General features: G+C 34.4%; 1 protein-coding gene and 1 long non-coding RNA gene across 6 annotated transcripts in view; one reads left to right on the top strand and one right to left on the bottom strand.

Annotated features, from left to right (window-relative positions):
- The window catches only part of LOC149080115 (Na(+)/H(+) exchanger protein 2-like), a 45,793-nt gene that overhangs the window by 15,767 nt on the left and 6,380 nt on the right, over positions 1 to 23,646 (bottom strand). For 2 of the 3 annotated variants that reach the window (XM_089239124.1, XM_089239122.1), the window contains exons 2-6: positions 8,756 to 9,219; positions 6,164 to 6,420; positions 3,033 to 3,250; positions 1,565 to 1,767; positions 545 to 634 (exon numbers count right to left, since the gene is read on the bottom strand). In XM_089239124.1, the coding sequence (XP_089095250.1) occupies positions 545 to 634; positions 1,565 to 1,767; positions 3,033 to 3,250; positions 6,164 to 6,420; positions 8,756 to 9,219 (1,232 nt within the window). Of the gene's footprint in view, positions 1 to 544; positions 635 to 1,564; positions 1,768 to 3,032; positions 3,251 to 6,163; positions 6,421 to 8,755; positions 9,220 to 22,233; positions 22,464 to 23,646 lie in introns of those variants that run through there. The other variant, XM_089239123.1, reaches the window with a different exon arrangement.
- Positions 78 to 23,646, top strand: part of LOC149080114 (uncharacterized) — a 38,748-nt gene continuing 15,179 nt past the window's right edge. Inside the window, exon 1 of one of the 3 annotated variants that reach the window (XR_016193531.1) lies at positions 78 to 141. This is a non-coding gene — a long non-coding RNA (uncharacterized LOC149080114). Of the gene's footprint in view, positions 210 to 5,766; positions 5,899 to 23,646 lie in introns of those variants that run through there. The other 2 variants (XR_016193529.1, XR_016193530.1) reach the window with 2 other exon arrangements.

Genomic DNA, 23,646 nt, shown 5'->3' with positions numbered 1-23,646 from the left:
ATGTTGCCTATTGATCCTCTTATCATATACTCATTTCTTTTTCTGACATCTCAATTGGTTTTTGTTATCTGGAATGTAGCATTGTTTCGCAAAACTCTGTTTACAATATGCAAGATCCGATCATATTTTGTCCGTTATAATGTACGTATATTGAAATTATTTTTATAACAAAAACCTTATATCATCTCCATCCGATGGACACATGTACGGTAAAGGACAGTTTAGTTACTCTATTTCAGTATATATACATACATATTGCGCATATCAAAAAGGTGTTCAGAACTTTGAAATATATATTTTCGGCTTTTTGATATTTTACCTGAATCGTATGAAATATGTGCTGATAAATTTCTTGAAAAAAAAGCCTTTTTTGAAAATAAACTTCCTGTCCCCGTATTAAGATTAAAATATATAGTAAGATGTAAATTTATCATCTTCAATATCAAAATCCCTTGCTTGCGAAATAAATATAAGAGGGTTTTTTCATACAAACATGAAGTATGTAATATATACATATTTTAAATATAGCACTGCGTATACTAACTGTCATGTGTAAACGTTCATTCATCGAAACTTCAGCCTTTGTACTTTTGGGAACATTTAAGATCTTCACGAAGAAACCAATTGTTGTTCCCTAAAAAAGATTTAAATATGGAAGAAAAACATTTTCAGACGAATATCACATCAGAGATATTGTAAATTCAAAGCTTCATAAAATTATGTGTTTACGAGCGATATACGTATGATATAAAAAAATTTCAAACTTTGTCCTATTTCTCCCAAAAGACGTTGAAGAAATGCTGTAATCATACAGGCAACCACACACACAAAATTCAATTTTAATTTTAGAGTATGTATAAAAGACTACAAATACACTGTAAATACTTCTAATTAAAAATAATAACAAAAACGAATTCAGTTTAGAACTCTTTTGCTCTTAAAAAATTCACATAAGGGGGTAAGAGTCAGAGTGGTGTAGGTCGATTAATCCTCATTTCGAAAAAGAGAAGGTTTTACTAGAATTTTTGTCATAAGTTCCACTGTTAAAAATTTTGTGATTTCATAATCTAATGGTGAACTATTGAAGCTGAGACTTAGTTCATTTTTTCTCGATTGCATCTGGTCAGAAATGTTGAAAATGTGTCTTACTTTGTCCTCTGACTTTAACCGCCTCTTATCATTTCTTCTACCATTGAATGGTACATGGTACTTATTCATACATGAAAAAAGAAATACGGGAGAACTTGGCTATATATAGTTCGAACTTGGTTAATTCGAATTTTTTTTACTCGAATTTTTGGAATTCCCCTTGAATTTCCTATTCAACTTGAGTATTCAACTATAACTAACACTGGTTGCAACAACGAAGAAACTGACATAGTAAGTGATAGTATTCAATTCATTTTTATAATTCTAAAGCGTTTTTGATTTTTTAGGGGAAGTATCGTTGTCCTAAATGGATGAATTGAATAATTCGAACGTTTTGCTGTCCCCTTGAACTTCGAATTTACCAAGTTCGACTGTAATAATACTGCTATTAGGAAACATTATGATAATTTCTTGCCTGCAACATCACGGTGAAATATACTACAGAAATGACAGCAGTAACCATCATGTTTTTGGTTGGGATAACTTTTTCGTCGATAACTAACGCCAGTGCGAAGGCAACTGCTCCCCGCAAACCTCCATACGCCATGATGAATTGTTCTACTGCGTTCAACCGATGTAAACGAAAGTGGTTCACGATGGCAGTTAAAAATATAACACCTGTTACACATAGAAAGCAAAAAAAATGAATTAATAACAACAAAATTTCCTATTCACTAAAAATTACCATCATCAGTTATTAACAAACAATTTGAATAACGGTCGCTCATTCATACTCTCCTATAAATTATGGCGATCGCTGAAACACTTCATCAGTTTGTTTGTAGGTGTTTTTTGATGATTAATCGATTAAAGCACTTACTAAAAGTTCATTTATCTTTCACGTGACTGACACTCTCGATACTGTTACTTTCAAATACAAATAGAAATATTACAAGTAATACTGCTCAACGAAGTGGCTGAAAAAAAAATTGGCTATAACAAATGTGTGGATGTCAGAGTTATTCGTCTTTTGCGTTCGAGAAGTTCTGCCATCTGCCTTCCATATCGTGAGTAAAAATAGCGGATACCTGAATTTTCTTGCTTATAACTTGTCAACACTAGAAAGTATGCTCCATTTATGTATCGCATTCAAGTTGGTCTAAAAATAACTTTTTATCGCAAAAATTCTAGCCTACACCCATTAGTTTCCACGTCATGTGCGAATTCATTAACATTTCCGTAGATACTTTGATCGAAATTATGGATGAAAAAAACGAAAGAAAACATTCAATTCTAGAAATGCAGAAAGTGAATGTTTTCAAAGTCATTTCTGTATGAATCTGCACTTGATTAGACCATCAGGTTAAAGCAGATTCCGAAAAGGGTTGATTATTCTATATTCCTCGCATGGATTCGGACCAAACCTATCGAACCGGAGCTATGTGAGCTAACCATCCGATTAGTAAGGCCGACTCGAGCGTTAACATTGTAAAACTACCGTATTATAATGAAAGATACCGATTAGACTTTTAGGAGGCGTCGGCATTGATTTCATTAGGTCGAATGTTGGAAGGTAGCCATTGTTGCTGGATAACAAATAAATTTTTATAGACTGTTCATCATCACAAACACGGTCGAACTTTGGTATATTGATGACTGATATTCGAAGCTAAGTTATAAAAGTCTAATGATTGTTATATACAAATTAGTATGTTTGCTATTCAGATTCGAATGGTTGTTATGCAAGTTCGATTGATTATTATGCAAGTTCGATTGATTATTATGCAAGTTCGATTGATTATTATGCAAGTTCGATTGATTATTATGCAAGTTCGATTGATTATTATGCAAGTTCGATTGATTATTATGCAAGTTCGATTGATAATACACATTATACACATTCATATAGTTGTCATGCAAGTTCGAGTGTCGGTCAAACTTACCAAGGGCTCTTTGCGTGAAACAGAGTAAAATGGTAAAGACGACAAACCATGTGTTCCATTCGTGGTTATTGTTCACTGTTGTTACTCCAAGCAATACAAATATGATGGTCTCTGATGTACTAGCTAGCATTTTCATAGCATATTTTACCGTCACGTGACTTTTGTGAGAAACATTTTCCTCCACGTAATTTTTCATGGTAATTCCGCAAAATGTTAATCTAAGAGAAATGTAAATTTATTAGAGTAAAAAACTGCTGCTAAACATAGTGTGTCCTATAAGTCCTAATTCTACATTTATCTCATCAACCGTTCGTCGTAGAGGTGAGGTTCCACTTTAAAAAATGCTCAAAATGTGTTCAAAAATTACTCTGTACCAGCTTCGAGAGTGAAAACACAGTGTGTCATAAAATGAAAAAAATCCAAATTTTTGTACGGTCCCTCTGTCCTCTAACTTACAGTTAGAAAGTTGTTGCTCTGTCTCTACTGAGGCCAACCAAAAAAATCCATGTTTCTAAGTGCAATATTCGCTGACATGTTTGAATTCAAAGATAAAGTTGAGTGAGAATAGCATATACACACTAATCGACAACGCTCTTTTCTTTCATTTATGCCGGGGTGACCAACAGCTGGCACGCGTGCCACATGCATTCCATGAGGTGATTTTGTGCTGCCCGCAACTAGGTAAAATTACTGTGCATTAAATTGAGTTTCTTATCATAAGTCATCATTAAACCTGATTAACAGACTATTTACATTCATTATTTCTAGTGGCGATAGTAATTAGCTATGTTCTCATCACACTGCCTTTTTGTACGCATTTAAAGTTCGTTTTATGGGCATTTTTCTCCATTTCTTCCCGCCACCTCGTTGGGCAAGTTTCCTTTTGTGGTCTCTGTATAGTATTAGCTGAATGCATATTTGTTGTTCTGATCATGGTGACGAAACTTTTTGGAAGTAGATGCCAACTCACATCTCGATGACACCTCAAAATTACAATCGACTAGGCTACGCAAACACCACAACAATTCCAAAGAGTAATAATGTATCATATTCGATGGTCGGGTTCATATTGTGCTGTTGAAGGAGAGAGTTCCACACGCAGAAACAAGGATTTTTTTGTGTCGAAAACAGAGAAGTAGTCATCTCTAAATTTTGAAGTAGCAGATTAGTGGCATTCCACGTTAAAGCAGACTAACATTTTCTCAAACCAAATACCAATATCCTGTTCCAAGAAGGTAGTAACTCAAGTAATAAGAATATATGTATCGCAAATCGTGTTCCGTGTAATTTTCTAGGACATACAGGAATATTAGATAATGGTGCGTGCGCGCATCCTTTCACATCTAAGGCAATCTGCCTAGTCCATGCAAAGCTAGTCTATTTTATCTTAATACCATCACGGGTTCACCCATTCCGGATAGTTAGTACTATCCACATGACTGACCATTGGCACGCTTTCCATCCCAATAATAAAACTCCTCTCGAAGTCTACCGGTGAGTGAATAAATTCATTGAGCGTCTATTCGAACTATGTGGCCCCACCGGTTGCCAAATCAGGAGTAAGGGGATAAAAATAATTGCAGAAAAATGTAAAAAAAAAATGTTTTGTCTGTAAATTCAAACTATGGATGTAATTGAGAGAATTAATTTGCAAACGAAACAGTAGTTTTTATGCCTTGCATCTACTAGCTGGGAACCAGAAAGAAGAATGGATATGTAGCCTATTTGTTTATGAAGAAGTGGAGCCCAGAGTAAGTATTTGATGACTTAATTGCCCGTTTTTCTGGGTAATCTGCGAGTTTTCTGAGTAATTTTACGGGTGCGGCTTATACACCGGAGTGTTTTCGTTCGTGCGACCAGCGACACTGATGCTGGCCATTATGTTGGTACTTGACTAGTGAGAAGTTGCCCACTCTTGATTTATGCTATCCTTTCCCAGATTTTCTCCCATTTTTGAATTCAAATGTGTCAGCGAATATTGCACTTAGAAACATGGAATTTGTTTTGGTTGGCCTCACAAGAGACAGGGCAACAAAATTCTAACTATAAGTTAGAGGACGGGGGATCGTATAAAAATTTAGATTTTTTATTTTATGACACACTGTATTTTCACTCTCGAAGCTAGTACAGAGTGAATTTTTGAACACATTTCGAAAATTTTTAAATTACCATCATTTACCATCACCCATACCTCTACGACGAACGGTTGTTGAGATATAGTTCAAATTAGGACTTACAGGACACCCTATATATTCAATGAGAAATAACACGTACTTAAATATAGAAGATCAAACGGCTTCTCAAAGAAAAGTTGGGCATATGCGCAATAAAACTCAAGCATGTAAACCAATTAATATAATATCCTCATTCTATTAATATTTATTTCCGAATTGAATGAAATCTAATTCTCTCTCTCGTAACAAAATAGTATAAAAATGTTAATTGACACTCATGGTCTATATAAGGAACCGAACAAGATTGCGTTGAGCAAAGATAGAAAAGCTATTCATTAATATTAGCTTTCGTTTTTCATTGTACATATTTTTCCAAATAATGTTCAATTGTCGGAAATTCATCATTCTGTTATCATAGAAATAAAGCAAAGAATGAGTGACCGTGAGCGAAAACATCTTATCACAAACGCGGAAAGATGAAGTGAGTGTTTCTCACCAAAGATTTCAAGGATTTGTGGTTAGCTATTTGGTCTATCAACGTATCAAATGTTTGTTCAATAGGCGGATACCATATTCACTCAGTTTCCAAACGGACGTGACAAACACTATATTTCTGAGAGAAAACATTTACTTCACTAGTCAAATAGAGTACCGCAAACAAATGATTTACAATATCTCTCTCCAAAACAAATGTAGGTGAATCCGTTTTTTTTCCTCTATATTTTATATAACTATGGCTTTTGATACATCCTAGAGATATTTTTTAAGGTTAAAGAAGTTGCTTATATTGCAGAATATTTAAATATTTTTTAATATGAGGTACAGTGTTATGAACTCGAAATGAAATTCTTTCTTATAATTATATTTTGGTAGTACATTTCTGTACATTTCTGTTTTTTGAGCATGATTCGTTCATTTCAGTTCCATGCATTAAAATACGCGTGTATTGCTACTTACGCCATGATTCCTGAGAGATGAAACATTTCGGCTGTGAGATATGAAAGATATGCCATCAAAAAGACAAAAAGTGGCTCAATAGCAGGAACGTGATGAGTGAAACGGGATAAAAATGCTGCTGCAACTCCCCAAATGATTCCTAACAATGTACCACCAATGGAAACTACAAAAAATGAAGCTGCTCCGGTAACATAATCACGTGCTTGAATGTTATCAACACCCATACTGGAATAATTTTCAAACATATGATATAGCACCTATAAAAATAAACGAAATCATTCCATTAATACATTAACACATACACAAAATAATAACACTAATATCCTCTTGGATGCTTAAGTACGATTATTTTGCATAAAAGAGTATGCAATTATTTATTTAAACGTATAAAATCAAAACGAGTTTCAAAAGTTTCATTTTTCGTTTTTAAGCGTTTTCATTTTTCACGAGAAACCTATACTGCTCAAAATATTTAAACTTTTAGAGAAATTCACTTGATAGTTAACTGATAACTAATCTAACATCTGGGGCCGTTTCTCGACAAACTCGCTATGTCAAGCACGTATTGCCCGAAAAGCGTTTCCAATATTTCTAAAGGGTAACTACGAGTTATTTCTGTCACAGCAACGTCTAACAAACTCTCTATCTAATGCTTTTTTTCTTTCCTTTCTCTTAGTATAAGATACATTCACTCGCAAACATCTGACATCATTCTTTTTCTTCAGATATTTTTCATGTAGTGAATACGTATGTAGTCGTGTTCTTATACGAAAAGGAAATTGTTTCAAATCAAAAATTAATTTTTTTTTCCCGCCAATGAGTGCAATGGACTTTATGTATCAACTATACAGGGTGATTCTAAATTCACGCATAGCACCCACATAACACTCCTAAACAAACATTATTAGTCATAGAATATGCGATCGAATTGCAATAGCAAAAGCGGTAGAGTGTTTTTTAGAGCGTGCACAACTAGCACTTCACCGAAAGAAAATATCATATTTTTCTGACGGATTTGCTGCGATAGTGCAATCAACCATTCGAGGGTGCAGGGGTTGTAATATGGTAGGCTTTCTCATGGTGCAAGCTGGGTAAGGGGTCATTCAAGTATTACGTCAGCATCGATAAGGGAGGGTTTCGGATTTGCTGACTTTTGATGACAGGGGGGGGGGGGGTTTAAATGATGCTGACGTCATCAACCACCCTTTATACAAATATGAAATATTCTTGATAGCATCTTACTCGGGATGTGAAAAAAGCAAGAAAAACCTTTTGTGTCAGTTTGTGGGTGCCTGAAATAACATTCTCCATATGTTCCGCGGATCCTTCAAGTGATCTGGAAATGTGTCCAGGCAGCTCAAGTGCTCTAGAAATGTGTCGCAGGCAGCTTAAGAACTCTGGACCTGTACCGCGCATCACACAAGTGATCCGTGATTATGCTGCAATCTGGGAATGTGCCGCGGATAACTTGAGCGATGTAGAACTGCACTGGGCAAGTGCTCTAAAACTGCGTCACGTGTCACTCAAGGGATCTCTAAATGTGCCACGGACCACTTAAGTGTTCTGGAACTGTGTCGCGGGTCACTTAAGTGATCTCTGAATACGCCACAGCCCTACTTCAGTGATCTGAAAATGTGCTACGTTCCCGTTAAAAGCTCTGGACTTGTGCCACGGGATCACTTAAGCGATCTGTAAAAATGTGCTGCTTAGTTCATTTTTACAAAATTGGCGGGTCACGTCAGATAACCCCGAAGGCCACATTTGGTCCGTGGGCCATAGATTTAGTATATATGGCTTAGAGGGTGCGTCGGAATGAATTTCTTGAAAAAAACTGAGATATTCGAATTCGAAAAATGGAGAAAATTGGGAAAAAACAGCATTAAATGCGGGTAAAAAGGTTTTCCCGTATTCAATGCTGATGCTGTTTTTTGCCAACTTTCCTCCGTTTTTCGAATTGGAATACCTAAGTGCATATAAGATTTAGAAGCGTGCAATTTTTTTTTTTGCATCAAGAGAGACGGGGAAATAACTTTGTACCGGGGTTTTTTGAGCTGTACAAAAATTAATTTTTTTTTTAATTTTAATAACCGTACAAACCCTTGTAACATGAATGATACATCTGAGTACACCGAGGATGGTGTCACTGTCTGCTATCCACACGAAGGTTTTTAACAGCTGGCAGATGCGAAGATATATTTTAGGAAAGAGAGAAAATTCTACTGCCCTTTGCGGGGAAACTGGCACGTTATTTGAATAATTTTTCTAATTGGAAGTATGCCTCTAGGATCAACGGTTCGCCCGTAAAGTGCCAAACGCACTGTTACCTATGCGACCTGTATATAGATTCTGCATGTAGGATGATGAAAATGTAGTTATGTTAACCTATTGAATACTTTTGTAAACAATACCATTTATAATCAAGTACATAATGATGAAACACATATATTCTATCACGAACTTACAAGCTCGTTATGAAAACCAATTTACTTGCGATACGATGTGAAGGAACTAAAATCACGTTCTAATAAATATTAATGGATAAGGAAATTCGAATGTAGTGAAAATTAATTGCAAAAGAATTTTCAAACATACCACTGTAACAGCATCGTTTAGTAACGATTCTCCAAAAACGATTATGTAAAGAATTTCATTGACATGTATTTCTTCAAAAACAGCAAGCACCGCTACAGGATCTACAGCAGATATTATAGAGCTGAAGAGGAGAGCGTGTAGCAGTGGCATCTCTTTTCCGTACAAGCCAGTTAATCCAATCGCCCATAACGATAAACCAATAGTAATGGCGTTCCAAATAGTTCCTATCACGGCATACACTAAAATTGTCAACAAGTTATTGAAAAATAGTCTGTTTGGCATGAAGTATCCTGCATCTAATACTATTGGCGGCAGCATGTATAAGAAAAATACCATTGGAGTCAGTACTCCGACTGCTCCTTGCACGCCGGTAAAAAATAAAATTATTCCAACTACAACACCAGTAATTATCAATAAACAGCTCTCTGGACAAAATTTTCTCACTCTTGGCGCTAACTGGAACCCTGAAAAATAAAATATTAATCACAGGAACAAGTAATTTCAAGCTTGATACATGCCAAATTAATACAACTTTTAGACAACTTCATTTGAAATATGAACACAACTAATTTTACCATGAAAAAATTTCATATAGATCAAACATTTCACACGTTCTTTTTGGTGCTATTGAAAAAATTTGCAGTTCAGTACTAGGTGATACATAAGTATAGGAGTTATGATAAATAAGTAAGTAAGGAGTTATAAATTCATCCTTTTCGTCTCTATTTAAATCTATATAAATATAATTAATTTTCTGTCTATCTGTATGTATGTACGTTCTCTACACAAATCTGCAATTTTGGACTGAATGTAGCCAAATTTTGCATATTTACCAAACAGGACCCGACTTGAAGGTTAAGCTACTTAAAGCTGCTCAAAAAAAACCCGTCAAAGCAGGGCAAATGCCCGAAATGGGCGAAAAACTGTCGAGCAACAATGGTATCTGGGCCTCAACAATGACTTTTGGAATATTTACTTTGGTCACCGTGGTTTCCTAGCAATGCGTTTCAGTCGTGTACATGCCTTTATAATGGTTTGTTACTTCTTTAATGCTGCCAGTGTTATGTATAATAGTTTATTCCCCTTTATAATGGTTTGTCCCATTTTCAATCCTCCTAGTAATTGAAGAAAACCCGGGCAGCGCCAGGTATTATAGCTTGTCTCATATACAGAGTGATTACTAAATTCCCCCCTTGCCGCAATTTACTGGCAAACCTAGACCCATACCATACCATACTTCCAGTTAGAAAAATTATCCAGTTAACGTGTAGAACTCAGATGCGTCATTCATGTTGCAAGGGGTTGTATGGTTATTAAAATAAAAACGTTAACTCTTTATATGGACACCATGTCCTCAAAACTCTAATTAAAAAGTTGTTGCCCTGTCTTTCCTGTGTGTGTGTGTGTGTGTGTGAAGGCAGAAAAAAAATGTCCTGTTCGTAAGTGAAATATTTGCTGAGATATTTCAATTCATAATTGGAGAAAAGTTAGGAAAGAACATCATAAACTAACACGGAGAAAATGCTTCTTTCCCTTAATATATATATCATCCTGTTCTTTCCCAACGTTCAACCGATTTTTAATTTCAAATATCTCAGTGAATATTGCACTTAGAAAAATTGAATTTTCTTTGTTGACTTTTCTTTTCTTAGTTGACAGGGCAACAACTTTCTAATTGAGTTTTGAGGACAAGGTGTCCGAATAGAAAGTTAACATTTTTATTTTAATAAGTATATAAAAAACCACTTTGCAACATGAATGACGTATTTGAGTTATTCATGCTATTCGGATAATTTTTCTAATTGAAAGTATGCCTCTAGGATTAATGGTTTGGCAGTAAAATGAGGCAAGGAGAATTAAATAATCACCCTGTGTGTTACAATCAGAGGAAAAATTTAAACATAGATACATTAACCCAATGAGGTGATGCTAAAATTAAAATTAATTTGGTTACCATTGCACTATCCATTACCTACCCATTCGCTGGAGATATTTGAAAGTGGGTAAAACTACACATGTCCACTAATTATTGTCATGAGATCTATCTAACTAAAAACATTCCGTGTACACTAGTGATTACTTCAATTTGCATTAATGAATTAATCCTGATAATTTGTTATTCACTGCTCTAATTTATCTCATGTTGTTACATATGACAACACGTATCCTATCATACTTCGTTGTATGAGTACTCTCTCATTTTAAACAGATAAATTTTCCACTAAACCTTGAATTTTCATTTTTATCAAATGAAGTATCAAAAGCTTGTTCTAGATACATTCTTGTCAGTGTTGTGCATAAAAAATAGGTTATAAATCCAATTGTTTCTTTCTTCACTGAATCTCATCATATGTCATGAGATAACTCCACATGTGTTGTCACATTTATGTGGAATCTAGAATAGTTCTTTACGAAGGGCAATGTCATAAAAACTGAAAATGCTTCCTATTTTTCAAGTCACCATTTATCATAAAATTATAAAAAATGTACATATTGTTTTAAAAACCACTATACGGTTTTTCTACAGGAGTAAATACAGTAGTAGTATTCTCTTGTATTATCAAGCAAAACATTTCCAAGAAATTACCTTACTGAGAACTTTTTTTTGTTACTTGATGCATTGCATTCGATTTCAATTCTGGAACGTGCATGAAATAAACTGCAGGTAAAAAAAAAAACCAAAAAAACTATTCTTAATTAAAATACGATCGGAAAATCTCAATATAATACGTTGATTTGTTCTTTTAAGAAAGGTTTTCGGAAGGTTCTCTGTGAAAAAAACAAATACTTGTTTAAAACTAGTGATATCTAACTTTTTCAAATTGTCCTGTGTGAAAAATACTATGCGATGGTAAATACAGAGAAAAGAGTATGTGGGAAATAAAGGTAGGCTTGGAAAACCTACCTATAATCACTGAAATCATAAAGATGAATGAAATTGATGAATTTAACGATAAAAATCAGTAGAACATTGAAAACATTTTAAATTATTATTCATTTCTTTTTTTTAAGGTTCTTATATATCCATACTCCTAAAGTCCATGAAGTTGATAACAGTTTTGAATTCTGAAATTTTTTAATTTCTGCAATAATATTTCTCTTTTTAAATTCTGCGATTATATTTAAGCTTATCACTTATTGGGAGAGTTAAAAGTAATTGATACTATTATTTACTTTAAGAAAAAATTGGTTTTTTATAGATTGTACTAACACTTTTATTTTAGTTAAAATTACACTTTCCAATTTTCCTTTTATTAACTTATAACTGCACGAAAATTTCAATATTTGTTTTTTTTTTCAATCTCAATATATTTTTAGTTTAAAAAAATTAATTCAAAACATTTATTGAATAATCATGTTGTCTCTGAAAATTGCAAAATGTCAGAATTATTTAAGAAATCACATAATTTGTTTTATCAGAATTTTAATATTTACAATATCGGGTCTATCGCTTATGAATGATTGAGCAGTTAAAAGGTTAGATTAATCGGCAAGAAGAAGAAAAAAAATAGTATACGCAACTATTGAGCCTTATACATACAGTGGAACTTGGTTGATTTGAATTTTGGATAATTCGAACTTTTACGAGTTCCCTTTGAGTTTTCTATCTAATTTAATGTTAAAATGTCTTGTTTTATTCGAATTTTTCTCAAATGTTTTGGATAATTCGAAATTGGTTAAAAAGTCATGGTTTTTGTATGAGCAAGTTTCGCTTGGAAAAATTCTATAAGCAATCAAAATTTGTTTCTCTCGATAAAATTGTTATACAATAAATCTCTATGAAGACCAAAAATACTTAATGCAAAAGTTCCGATACTTTCAGAAAAATCTTTGTCAGGGGGCCCATGATGCACTTAAGACGGCCCTGGATAGTGACAGGTTTTATGATAGACCTTTGATAAAAAAAACAATTACCTCTTACTTTTAAAACAACACTCTTTGTATGCTAAAACTAAGATAACTTTTTTAACAACTCAGTTCGAAAAAAAAAAATTACCATTGTTTTGACCGAAAACCGGCTAAAAACTCCGTGATCTAATTTCATAAAAAAACCTATCAGTGCTTATTGAATCCAACAAAAGCGCTTGAAGAACGAGTAAGCTGTTTCAAATAAATGAAGGTATAGGAAATAATGAAGTATAGGAAAATACCAAAATGCTAATTTGTCAATTTTAAGTGTTTTCTTTGATAATTTAATTCGCATTTTAACATCGTTCAGCTGGAGTGCTCACATCGAAAATGTTTACCACTTGATACCAATTACGTTATTCAACCAATGGATCAAAGCGTACAATTCAAAATCTGAAACTTTTTATCGTCGTTTCAAGATTAAGGAAAGCATCGGAAAGTACAAAAATATTAGTTACAAATTGCTAAAATTTTGGAAACAGTTTGGTAACTGATGATCAAATTTTAATAATTGAGAATTATTATCCCATGGAATATTGATGATCAAGTCTTAATTTTTAGTCATTTTACGGATTCAGGATAGATTAATTGGATAATTCGAACTTTTTTTCCAGTGATTTTGGACTTCGAATTAACCAAGTTCGACAGTATTTCAATATATATGTATATATATATGGTTAAATATTTGTGCTTTATTTCTTCATCTTGTCCCAAACTCTTGAGAATGCTCTACTAGTTGTCGTTTGCCAATTTTAAGAGCAGTTTGTGCCTGGGTTTAGAACTAGACATGTGAATATGGAATAGGTTCTCGGGACGTTCTTGTAATTGTGGTCTCGTAAATGGGTCTACGGGTCCTCACTTTTTTCTTCAAACGTTGAAGAACGCGGAAACAAAACTAACATAACCTTGACAGGAATAAGATGGATGAACAAGTACCCGATAATGTTTTTTCGATCGCAGAGTATACGCTATTCAACAAATGGAATCTTATGTCAGTAAACACCTGCCCGGTGCCACTCAGACCTTAGCATGATATCGGTAATGAGCTAGTTATACATCAACGTGCTCCAAGATATTACTCCTTGTACCTTTTCCGTTTGAACGAAAATTTTACCAAACCATTATGAAATCGAAAAGAGCGAAAGAAAGTTTTTTTTTAGGATTCTCTGCCTTTTTTCTCTTATGATTATTACTTGCAAAACGTTTTACTTAGAAAAAATAGCCGTCTGCTCGATACTCAATTATTTTCGACGAATTTGCCATCGATTTCCATTTTTTTTCCTTTTTTCTTCTTCTGGCCTTTGATAATGGTGATATGATGTCCTACATTCACTTATTCTCTTTACTATACATTAGTTTCCCATGTTGTGGAGCTTGAAACAGCATCACATTCACTGATATTTACATATCTGTCGAGTGAATGTTCATTTTCGTTTATCGGAATCTATAATTTTATTTATTATGGTAATCAGGAAAAACAACTTCTTCAAAATAATAGTTTTATCAATACACTTAGCTAGTATGTAGAGAGGTTTACATAGGATCATTCATTCATTGACTCCCATTTTATATGCACGACCCAAAATCGAAACTATTGCAATGTTCCGTCCTATATTATCATCAGCACGAGTGAAAAGTAAGAAGCTCGTACAATTTAAAGTTATAAAAGTAAAATATGCTTCGTAGATTCACATGGCTCGTTAAGGTTATTATTACTACTCGCGCGCGCGCGAGAGAGAGATTCTTAATTAATAGTTACACTGTGCTTTTGTATACCGGAATTTCAAATAATAATAAGTTACGCCAAATTACATTAATCAATCAATCAAATTACATAAGAAACTTTTCAGGTTATTTTTTTCAACGAGATTCAGTTGCTATGAGATCCATTCTTACTGTCCTATATATTTCATTGCGAGCGATAATATAATCTTTCAAATCAGCTAGGAATCTTATTCCCATGAAAACATTAATACATGCCGATTTTTAATCAAACTGTAATATTTGAGAATTCAATTTTTTTCCTCATTTACTCTTTCGAAGTTTTCGAAGCTATGAGTGAAGAGAAAAATAATTTTATTTCTTCAGAGAAAAAAAAATTGTTTATTATAAATCTTTATATATATATACATATATATTCCAGTATGTATTAGCATCACTAACATCTCAATTATTCCAATTATTTTGAATAATTAGATTATGAATCTAATTATTATCAACAACCACTTTTTTCTTTTAATTTGTTCAAGACCTATCATCATATGCCTAGAGGTTGATGTGTCCATACAGATTTATCTCATTAACGTGGACACATCGAACCGAGAAAGTTACAGCGTATACTTTTGAGCAGAGTCCAAAAAGAATGCAAAACTAGATTAGAGTGTGTAATGGTCAAGGTCAATGAAGCAAAAATAGTTCTTCTAATGTTTTTCTTTGAACGACTGCATAAATGTGAAGGTAGTAGGCGTTCCTGCACGATGTGATCCCGAAAAAAGCACGAAACTTACACATGGCAAAGAAACTGAATAAAATATTTTTTTTTCACTTTATTTATTGTCATTTTTATTTTATATTTCATGTGATTTTGCAAATGAATCCTGCTCACGCTCGTGGTTTTTTTTAAATGAAAGGATAGAAAAACGTGGTGGAAAATGTAACAGAAGCTTGACTTACTTTCTTTTTACTTTCTATCATATTATTAATTTCTCATTTCATTCCGGAAGTAATTCAAAATTCTTTAATAGTTGGTAATTTTGCTTTATAGTTTGTAATAATATACGAAAGACATAGTTTCACTATAGAAATATCATGATTATGCATATCGTAAAAATTGGTTATATAGATTCGGAAACCAGAGCTTCAGTCCACGTATAAAGAAATGTATATTTAAAAAAAAAAAATTTCTCTGTATAAATGTAATTCAAATTTATGAATGACTTTAATATTTATGCGCCAGTGGAAAAATGACACATACCCTCCCACATATTTACAATAAAAGCTACATTCTCGCATATCTTTTGGAAGATTAAAAACTTTGTCCACATACACAGGAAATGAATGGGAATTATCAACTACTAATGTGGTATCAGTAATAAGTTGTAGTATCTGAAACACATAGATGCATGAAATATGCAAGGCTTGTGGTTGTGAACCCCCATCTGTAGGTTTAACCCCAAGGTTGTGGTTTAGATTCAAATATACGGTATCATTGTAGAGATATTTATTTCCGTTTTCTCAATTATTCCTCACGATTTTCTCAAAATATTCCAAGTAGAATTTATTGCTTTAGTTCCGGAGTTCCCAAACAATGCTCCGCGGATCACCTGCGTTTAGAGCTAGGAACTATCTTCTTTTTTGAATCAACGAAAAGAAATATTTTATGAAATGATAAAATGTATCGGAGTAAACATCGGAGAACTTGTACGATATCAAACTCGCATGCAGGCCATGAATTCCTGCGGGCTCCACCATATTTTCAGCCGCATCCAAGCCTGGTATAGTTGGAAATGTGACTAGTCATTTCATGTGTTTGCTCCCAATCGCCAATGGTTCATTCACTGTGTTTTCTGGCCTACAGTTTTTAAAGATGTCCATTATAAGCGCATTACTCTTTCTCAGAGAAACGTTTTTAGTGCAGCGTTTCCCAACCTTTCGAAGGTCGCGGCACCCTAGGGAATAACATTAAAAACTTGGGACACCCTTCCTTGAATACAGAATGCAGTTTACTACAAAAAAGATCACCGAGTAAAAATACATCAATAAAGGTTCGTTCGATTAATCATTAATATGAAACTTGTTATTGATTCTTAGAGCACAGATACTTGAAATCAGGCCTTATATTACAATTGGTAACGAAACATGTAAATTGTTCTCAAAGTCTTGCAGTCTATTTCTTGACAGATGGCAGCACTACACATAACAAGCATTACACATAAACAAACTTTACGTTAGATTCACAACATATACACGCACATTCCGGCATGTACCAATTCGTTAGAGATTCCGTAGAAGAATGTGTACAAGCTGAATGTACGGTTGAGTAGTAGTAGTAGTAGTAGTAGTATATTTCTTGTTTTGTATTTTATTGTCGGCATAGCAGAGAAAGGCTTGTTCGCATAGATATGATGTTGAGGACAAAAGTGCATTAACAGCTTTTTTCGTTAGATCAAGATGCTTCTCTTTCAGTTCAAGCCTAAAAGCAGCCACCGACACCTCATTCTTGGGGAACTTGCCTTTGAGTGTGGAATCGGCGCAAATATCTTTACACTCATCTCGTTCGCAAGCAGTGAAATCTATTTTCCCAGCACTGTGTGCGAAAGAAAATGGTGAAACAACCCAGCTGAGATTCTCAGTGGAAAGAGATAGAAATTACATATCTATTGCATCTTGCAATCTTGATAAGTGCTGAAAAATGAGGTCTTTCAGCTTATCTGAAGGTAATGTCACTCTCCGCTGTTTATACGAAGGTTTCGACAGCAGGCTGATCCGAAGATAAATTCATGAAAGAAAATTCAACTCGTTTTGCGGGGAATCGGACCCACGTCCTCTCACTTGCCGGTTGAGTACCATTAAACTACAAAGCCAACGAACCTTCTTTCTTTAAGCTCGTGTGTGCTGAACCAACACCATCTATAGCAGAAGGCCTCCGCGCGAAGTTTTGACGTCACTGAAAAAGTCCATTTCACCTATAGCCATTGGATATAGCACGCCGACGCATGCGATATCTTTATCTTTTTGAGAGCATTTCATTTTTACCTTATGGGAGCAATTACGTAATTCGACTTTAAAAAATTTTTAAGACCTTAAGTGGACGGTCATATGTTTTTTATTTATTTCCATAATACTCGCGACACCCCTTAGCTGATATCGCGGCACCCTAGGGTACCGGGGCACGCCGGTTGGGAAACTCTGGTTTAGTGCAATGACTTGCTTCAGCACCCTCATGGGTCTTCGGCTCCTGAAGCCCATACTGTGAAGTGTGCGTTGCACACGGTCTATATACAGACTATCCCACTGTATATTCCTCAGCTGGGTCGTAAACTGAATAAATATCTAACATTGATGACAGTGTAAGATCCAAGTTTGGCCGTGTCCGATAGCGATCACTCAAGAATAACTGTGAGCTTTGTGGTTTCCCACTCGTTTCATACACTCGTTACTGTCGCACGCGAGAAGCCCATTTCTAGATAGTAATTAATAGGGCTCGGATTTTTATAATTTAAAAATCTTGAAAATATGCAAGCATTTATGACCTAAAAAAATTTTCCCATTATTTCATCTCTCCTTTTCCACTTACTGCTTTTCATCTTATTAATTTCAAAAATAAACAAAAATTCATTAATTTACCATTTTAATTAAAACTCTCTCACCTAATTCAAATGAAAACCACGCCTTCCTTGTGCACAATAGCTGTTTTTTAGGACGTTGTGGAATTCCGTTGAAGTTTATCGATGCAGTTTCTAAATTTTAAAAAGAACTGCTTTTGTTTTGTTTCTTCTATGAAATATTTGAGGAAACGTCTTTGCAGAGGTTTATTTAAAACCAGCTCTCTTATATACTTGCACCTTCGCTCGCGTGGATTTGGTAATCTGAAAATTACTTGGTGATGATTCCCCCCATATAACATTTGAACTCCTCGCGACCCCTTGGGGGATGAATTTTCAGAAATATCATCTGAGTGGGTATCTACATTATAAAATATAATACTAACTAAATTTCATATTTTAAGGCTTCAGCTCAGTGATGATGGCTTCATATAAGTTCCACATCCATTACCAATTAAAATCCCAACTGCCATGGGTAATGATAAATTTTGTAGCTTCCGATGCAGAGTTGGAAGAGTATGGAACAGATTGCCACCAGATCTCCTATGTTCATCCACATATCACAGATTTGTCACTCTCTCAGCGCTTCCGATCTCTCGTCATTTTTAACGTGCTATGCATTTTAGTTCGTCATATTGAATTTTATTGATGCGCATCTACTTATTTTATGTCGTGTCCGGTTTTTTATTTTCCATTTATTTATATTTTTAACCTATTTCTAAGCGTCGTCTTCTTATGTATTTTCCCCTTTGTTTGCGTTTCTTGAGTGCGATCGTTTTATTGTTTTTACTGGATAATTGCTGCTTTTTCTCACGAGTTATATTATTTTGATTTGAAATTACATGCAGTTCTTTTTTACTTTAATTTTTTATTTTATCATGTATTGAATTTTATTTGTACATGCATGTGTATTTTATTGTTTGTTATGTACTCGGGGATTTTTTTAACATATTTTTTGGTGTCATCTTTTATGCATTTTCCCCTCTCTCTACATATGTTCGTGTGTCTGATCAATTTTGTTTCTATATATATATATATACTGATATCCCTGCTTTTTCTTTCCATTTCCATTGATTGTATTGTGCACCTAGTGAAGTCAGAGCCCTTTGGCCTTTTACAGGTTTGTATACTAAATAAATAAATAAAAATAAATAAATAACCTTTGAACTCACCCTTAGGGGGTTGAATTTTGAAAAATCTCTTCTCAATGAGTCTCTACATTACAATACAAAAATACTGACCAAATTTCATATTTATAGCTTCAGTCTCAGTGGTTTCGACTCGACGATGATGAATCAGTCAGTGAATCAGTCAATGAATCAGTCAGGACATGTTATTTTATATATATAAGATTTCGAGAAAAATTACCAGATTACCAGATGGAGCAATATTTTTTATTGCTCCATGGAAAAGGTTTGTCGTAGAGCAGCCGTCTAGTTACAGCAAGCTCGTCGATTGTTTCTGAAGCTGAATTACGATGTTGCTTTAAATGGGCTTTGTGCTGGAACCTTTTACACATTTTCAACACAATAAAATACAGTGGTGACATCGGTCCTTCCTCTTTTAAACCAAACACAACTCAGGTCTACCGTCATTGGGCAATTAACTGTCTGCGTACGTATCTAGGCGTTGTGCATGATGAAAGCACTGCCACCTATATTCCGAATTGTGAATAAAGTGTAATGCTTGAATATGTATATAGTTTAGGCGGGATCGCAACGAGGGGAGGGCCTGGGGAGAGGTTTGGTGCCCCGTGCTCTGGACCAGGAAGGGCTGCAAGTTTGCTTTTTGTTCGTTCAAAATTACGAGGAGGGTGGTGCTAAAATGAGTACTTGCCACGGGTGACAATATTAATTTTTATTTTGGTTGTGACCATGGTTGTAGAATCTGTTGCAAAACTTCAACGGGGAAATTGACTCGCTTTTGCGCCTGAAGCTGGAAAACGTCAGAAAACCACCTTTGGCCAAACACAACTGTGTCACCGATAAGACTCAAACCGAGGTCTTCGTGATACGAATCCCTCACGAAGCCCACATAACCACGCAGCACCTACACAATCGGTGGTCAAAATACTCTCCCCTAAGTCCTGTGCAAAAAACATTCTATAACTTTTACTCTAAAAACTTAACTTTAGCCAGCGCCAGAATTAAAAAAAAGAGGAGAAAGCGGGGCAACTGCCCCAAACTTTAGAAAATAAAAATTTTAGTGGGGTTGGACAGGGCCGTCATTTCAACTTTTTCCAGTGGGGGGGGGGGACAAAGCACATGTACTCAATGTATGTATGTATATATATATATATATATATATATATATCCCATTTTTAGTGTATTTTCAAAAGCCAGGGGGGGGACAATGCCCCCCTAAATGACGGACCTGGGGTTGGAAGAATGCTTTGTACTTCAAAATATATCGCAAAAAATCATTGTTATAGAGCTATAAGGCTTTACAGTGACGGGTTGCTGTGGCAAAACCAAGTCTGCCCCCCTGACAAAAATCCCTGTGTTTAGGCATGATGAAAATGCGTTGAGTTCGAAGATTTCCAGTGCCCGAATGAACAATATCTTTCGCAAGTGCTTGGCGTGCCATTCAAAAACATAGCAAAAAGATGCTCCGAAAACAAAAAGTGGCTACCCACGGGAATGCAAACGTTTTCTTTTCCTAAAAAAAAAAAAGACAAGTTCATTGTAAGTGACCTACATCTCTGAAGAAAATGCCTACAGATTAAAATTTTCGGTGATAAAATGATCAAAGCATATGACCGATTGCTTGAAAATTCCTAAAATATGAGCAATCGCTCAAAAATGCTTAAAATATGACCAATCGCTCAAAAATGCTTAAAATATGACCAATCGCTCAAAAATGCTTAAAATATGACCAATAGATCACAAATAAATATGGCATGTCATAAAAAAAATCTGAGCCCTACTAATTAGTAATTTAAATGATTTCAGAAATTTAATGGCTCATACTTCGGTAACCAATTGTTTGACCACGATCGAAGGGGATTAATTCGCGAGCTGCATCTACTCTGCTATATAGTGAGAAAAACTTCGCAACGACCTGACTAACTGAGGCGGTGACTTTTTCTGGGCAAAAAAAATCTGTAGATTTTTCTCGTTTCTTTCAAACGCTGCTGCTTATGAGCAGACGATCGCCCACTAACTAGATTCATAGGACACTATATAAAAGGTTTTCGGTAGATTATTTTTTATAATTACAGGGACTTAGTTACATTCTTTTGATTTATTCCAACCTGCTAGTATCAATGCAATTTTACTGACAATTTTTCAAACAACTTCCTGAATTAATTCTGAATCTCTTCAAGTGAAGGCTTTTCAGAATGTCATTCATCCCATTAGCCACTATCGTCGCATTTGCAAATCATACTTGCTCTCTATAGATTTCACCAAGAAAAATAAATTCTGAGGGCATTGTGGGGCCTGGCATCGCCATGATTCAAAAACAAATCAACGGAAACCTGACTTTCATCATTGCTCCAGAAATTTATTGAACGAAGTTGGCTAGAACACACTTAACAGTACCGTTTACTTTTTTCTCATCTCTGGTCCGAAGAAATATGAAAACTGTACTTTCTAAACAGTGGCAACAAGCTTGCTTCAATCACTGTTGCATATTCACCTTTCAATAAAAATGCTTATCTGTCATAGGCGTAGGTGATATGCCTGCGATAGTCTCAAATTGAATTGTATTTTATCAGGTCAGTAATGGAGCTATGTAAAATAGTCTATAAAATATTTTGCGGAATAAAGAATAAAAATTTCACATATAATGGATGTTAAATGAAAACAAATGTCACAAGGTAGAAAAATTTTAACTATTTCTTTTTTGATTCTAACCCTGAAAAATTCCTGTCACCTCTGGTAAAACATCTACTTAGAAATAAAAAAATATTTTTCTTAATATACATTAGAAAGAATGAAGCAAAATTCACACACAGCGAAATTGTCAGATGATTGTTTTGTTGCCTTCAGGGTGCAAGTGCTTTGTATTTTCGGCATATCTCTCAAATACATGAAAGCATTATAGATCGACAGTACATTACAACATGGAATAAATGAATGAGTATATTACAACAATAAAAATGCCATCTAACACGCATTGAATATGGTGATGTATGAATTATATTAGAGATGCACTCTATTTTTTTTTAAATTATATTTAACATACACTGAAAAATTTACACGATCGCAAACATAAAAACGAGGTAACATTTTACATTTTTACCTGGATTTGTCAAAAAACTGAAGGAGTACTAGGTGAGAAACGAGGGAAAGGATATGAGAGTCTCTTTATACACCAAAAAAATCATGTTGAAGATCATGAACGAATGTTCCCATACTGTAGTTACCAAGGTAACGCGACGCCTGCTTAAGTCCGTAGAACGTCCGACTTCAAAAAAACGTTTCTCTGCCGTATCATCACTGTCATCTTCTAATGTTGTCTTTATTCTTCTGCACAAACTATATCAGAGAACTTGAGAGAAGAGCTAATGACGTCACGTCGTGTATTCATCCCAATGTAAACTGTTTTCTCTGTGACATAAGTTTCTGACTGAATACGTGACAAGGTGAAAATGCAGCTGTTGTTCTAATTTGCAGTTATTCTAATTTTATAACACATAGAATACAGGTAGTAAAGTCAACGTATTTTTTTGTTTATTCTTTTAGTAGGCTCTTACACACAAGGTTGTTCAAAGTGATTTTAGAAAGAAATGCTTTTTGACTTTGTTTCTCGTCGCCAAAAAACTTTTTTTCTTGTGTGATGATGTAAAAAGTATTTTTTTGTCAAATATCTTTAGGCTACTTGTAGATGAGAGATAGTGTTTTAAATTTTATATAGGCACAACACCTTAGCCTATCATTTCACCAACATAAATTTAGGATTTGATTACTTTTAAATACAAAATTTATCAGATCCAAACGTTAATTATCAACAAAAATATGTACTTGAATGATTCAGTTGTTTTCTTTTCTTTTTTATTTTTATCACGTGAATAAAATATTTCTTTATTGTATAGATGTAATAAACTCGCGGAGGGGAAAAGAGCATTCGATTTGCAAGTTTTAAGTTTGGTTTTTGGTTTAGACTTGAATCGCTAGATTTTGTTCGTAATCCAAATCTACGAAGAAATAAATCCTCTTCCAGGATAAAACAACTTGGTTCGATGAAAATTATTTTTGTAAGTTTGTCAATTCTCTGAAATGTTTTCATAGCTATCATGTAAAATGTTCTAAGGAAAAAATAAGACTTTCTGTCATCGCCGTATCCAACGGCTTTAGAATGAAGTTCGTTTCTCTTTAGTCAGCTTATCTCATATAAATCCACCATATCTTTCTTATAGAAATATCTCGTTCAATCTCATATAATGTATTTTTCACGACACCCTCAAACCTTGGAGGAAAAAAAACTATCGAACTCAATTCGAGTGTCAAAATGCTCTCTTCCATCACAAAACGCCATCAACTTTTGAAGACATCTGTTTCGTTGATATTTTTTCCAAACATTTTCTTTCATTGAATTTCAGATCTGAGATCAAAACAAAAAGGAATACTGTACTCGAAGCATCGAAGCGAAATCAATGCTAATGAAGCCTTTTCCTGAAACGTCACTTTATACGCCCTATTGCGAAGTATTTAC

This window comes from Pholcus phalangioides, unplaced genomic scaffold (assembly GCF_987345545.1).
Source record: "Pholcus phalangioides strain wild (caught in Gottingen) unplaced genomic scaffold, Ppha-v1.0 ptg000011l_1, whole genome shotgun sequence".
Lineage (NCBI taxonomy): Eukaryota > Metazoa > Arthropoda > Arachnida > Araneae > Pholcidae > Pholcus > Pholcus phalangioides.
The sequence above is the reverse complement of the archived record's forward strand: the minus strand, read 5'-3'. Positions and strand labels throughout refer to the sequence as shown.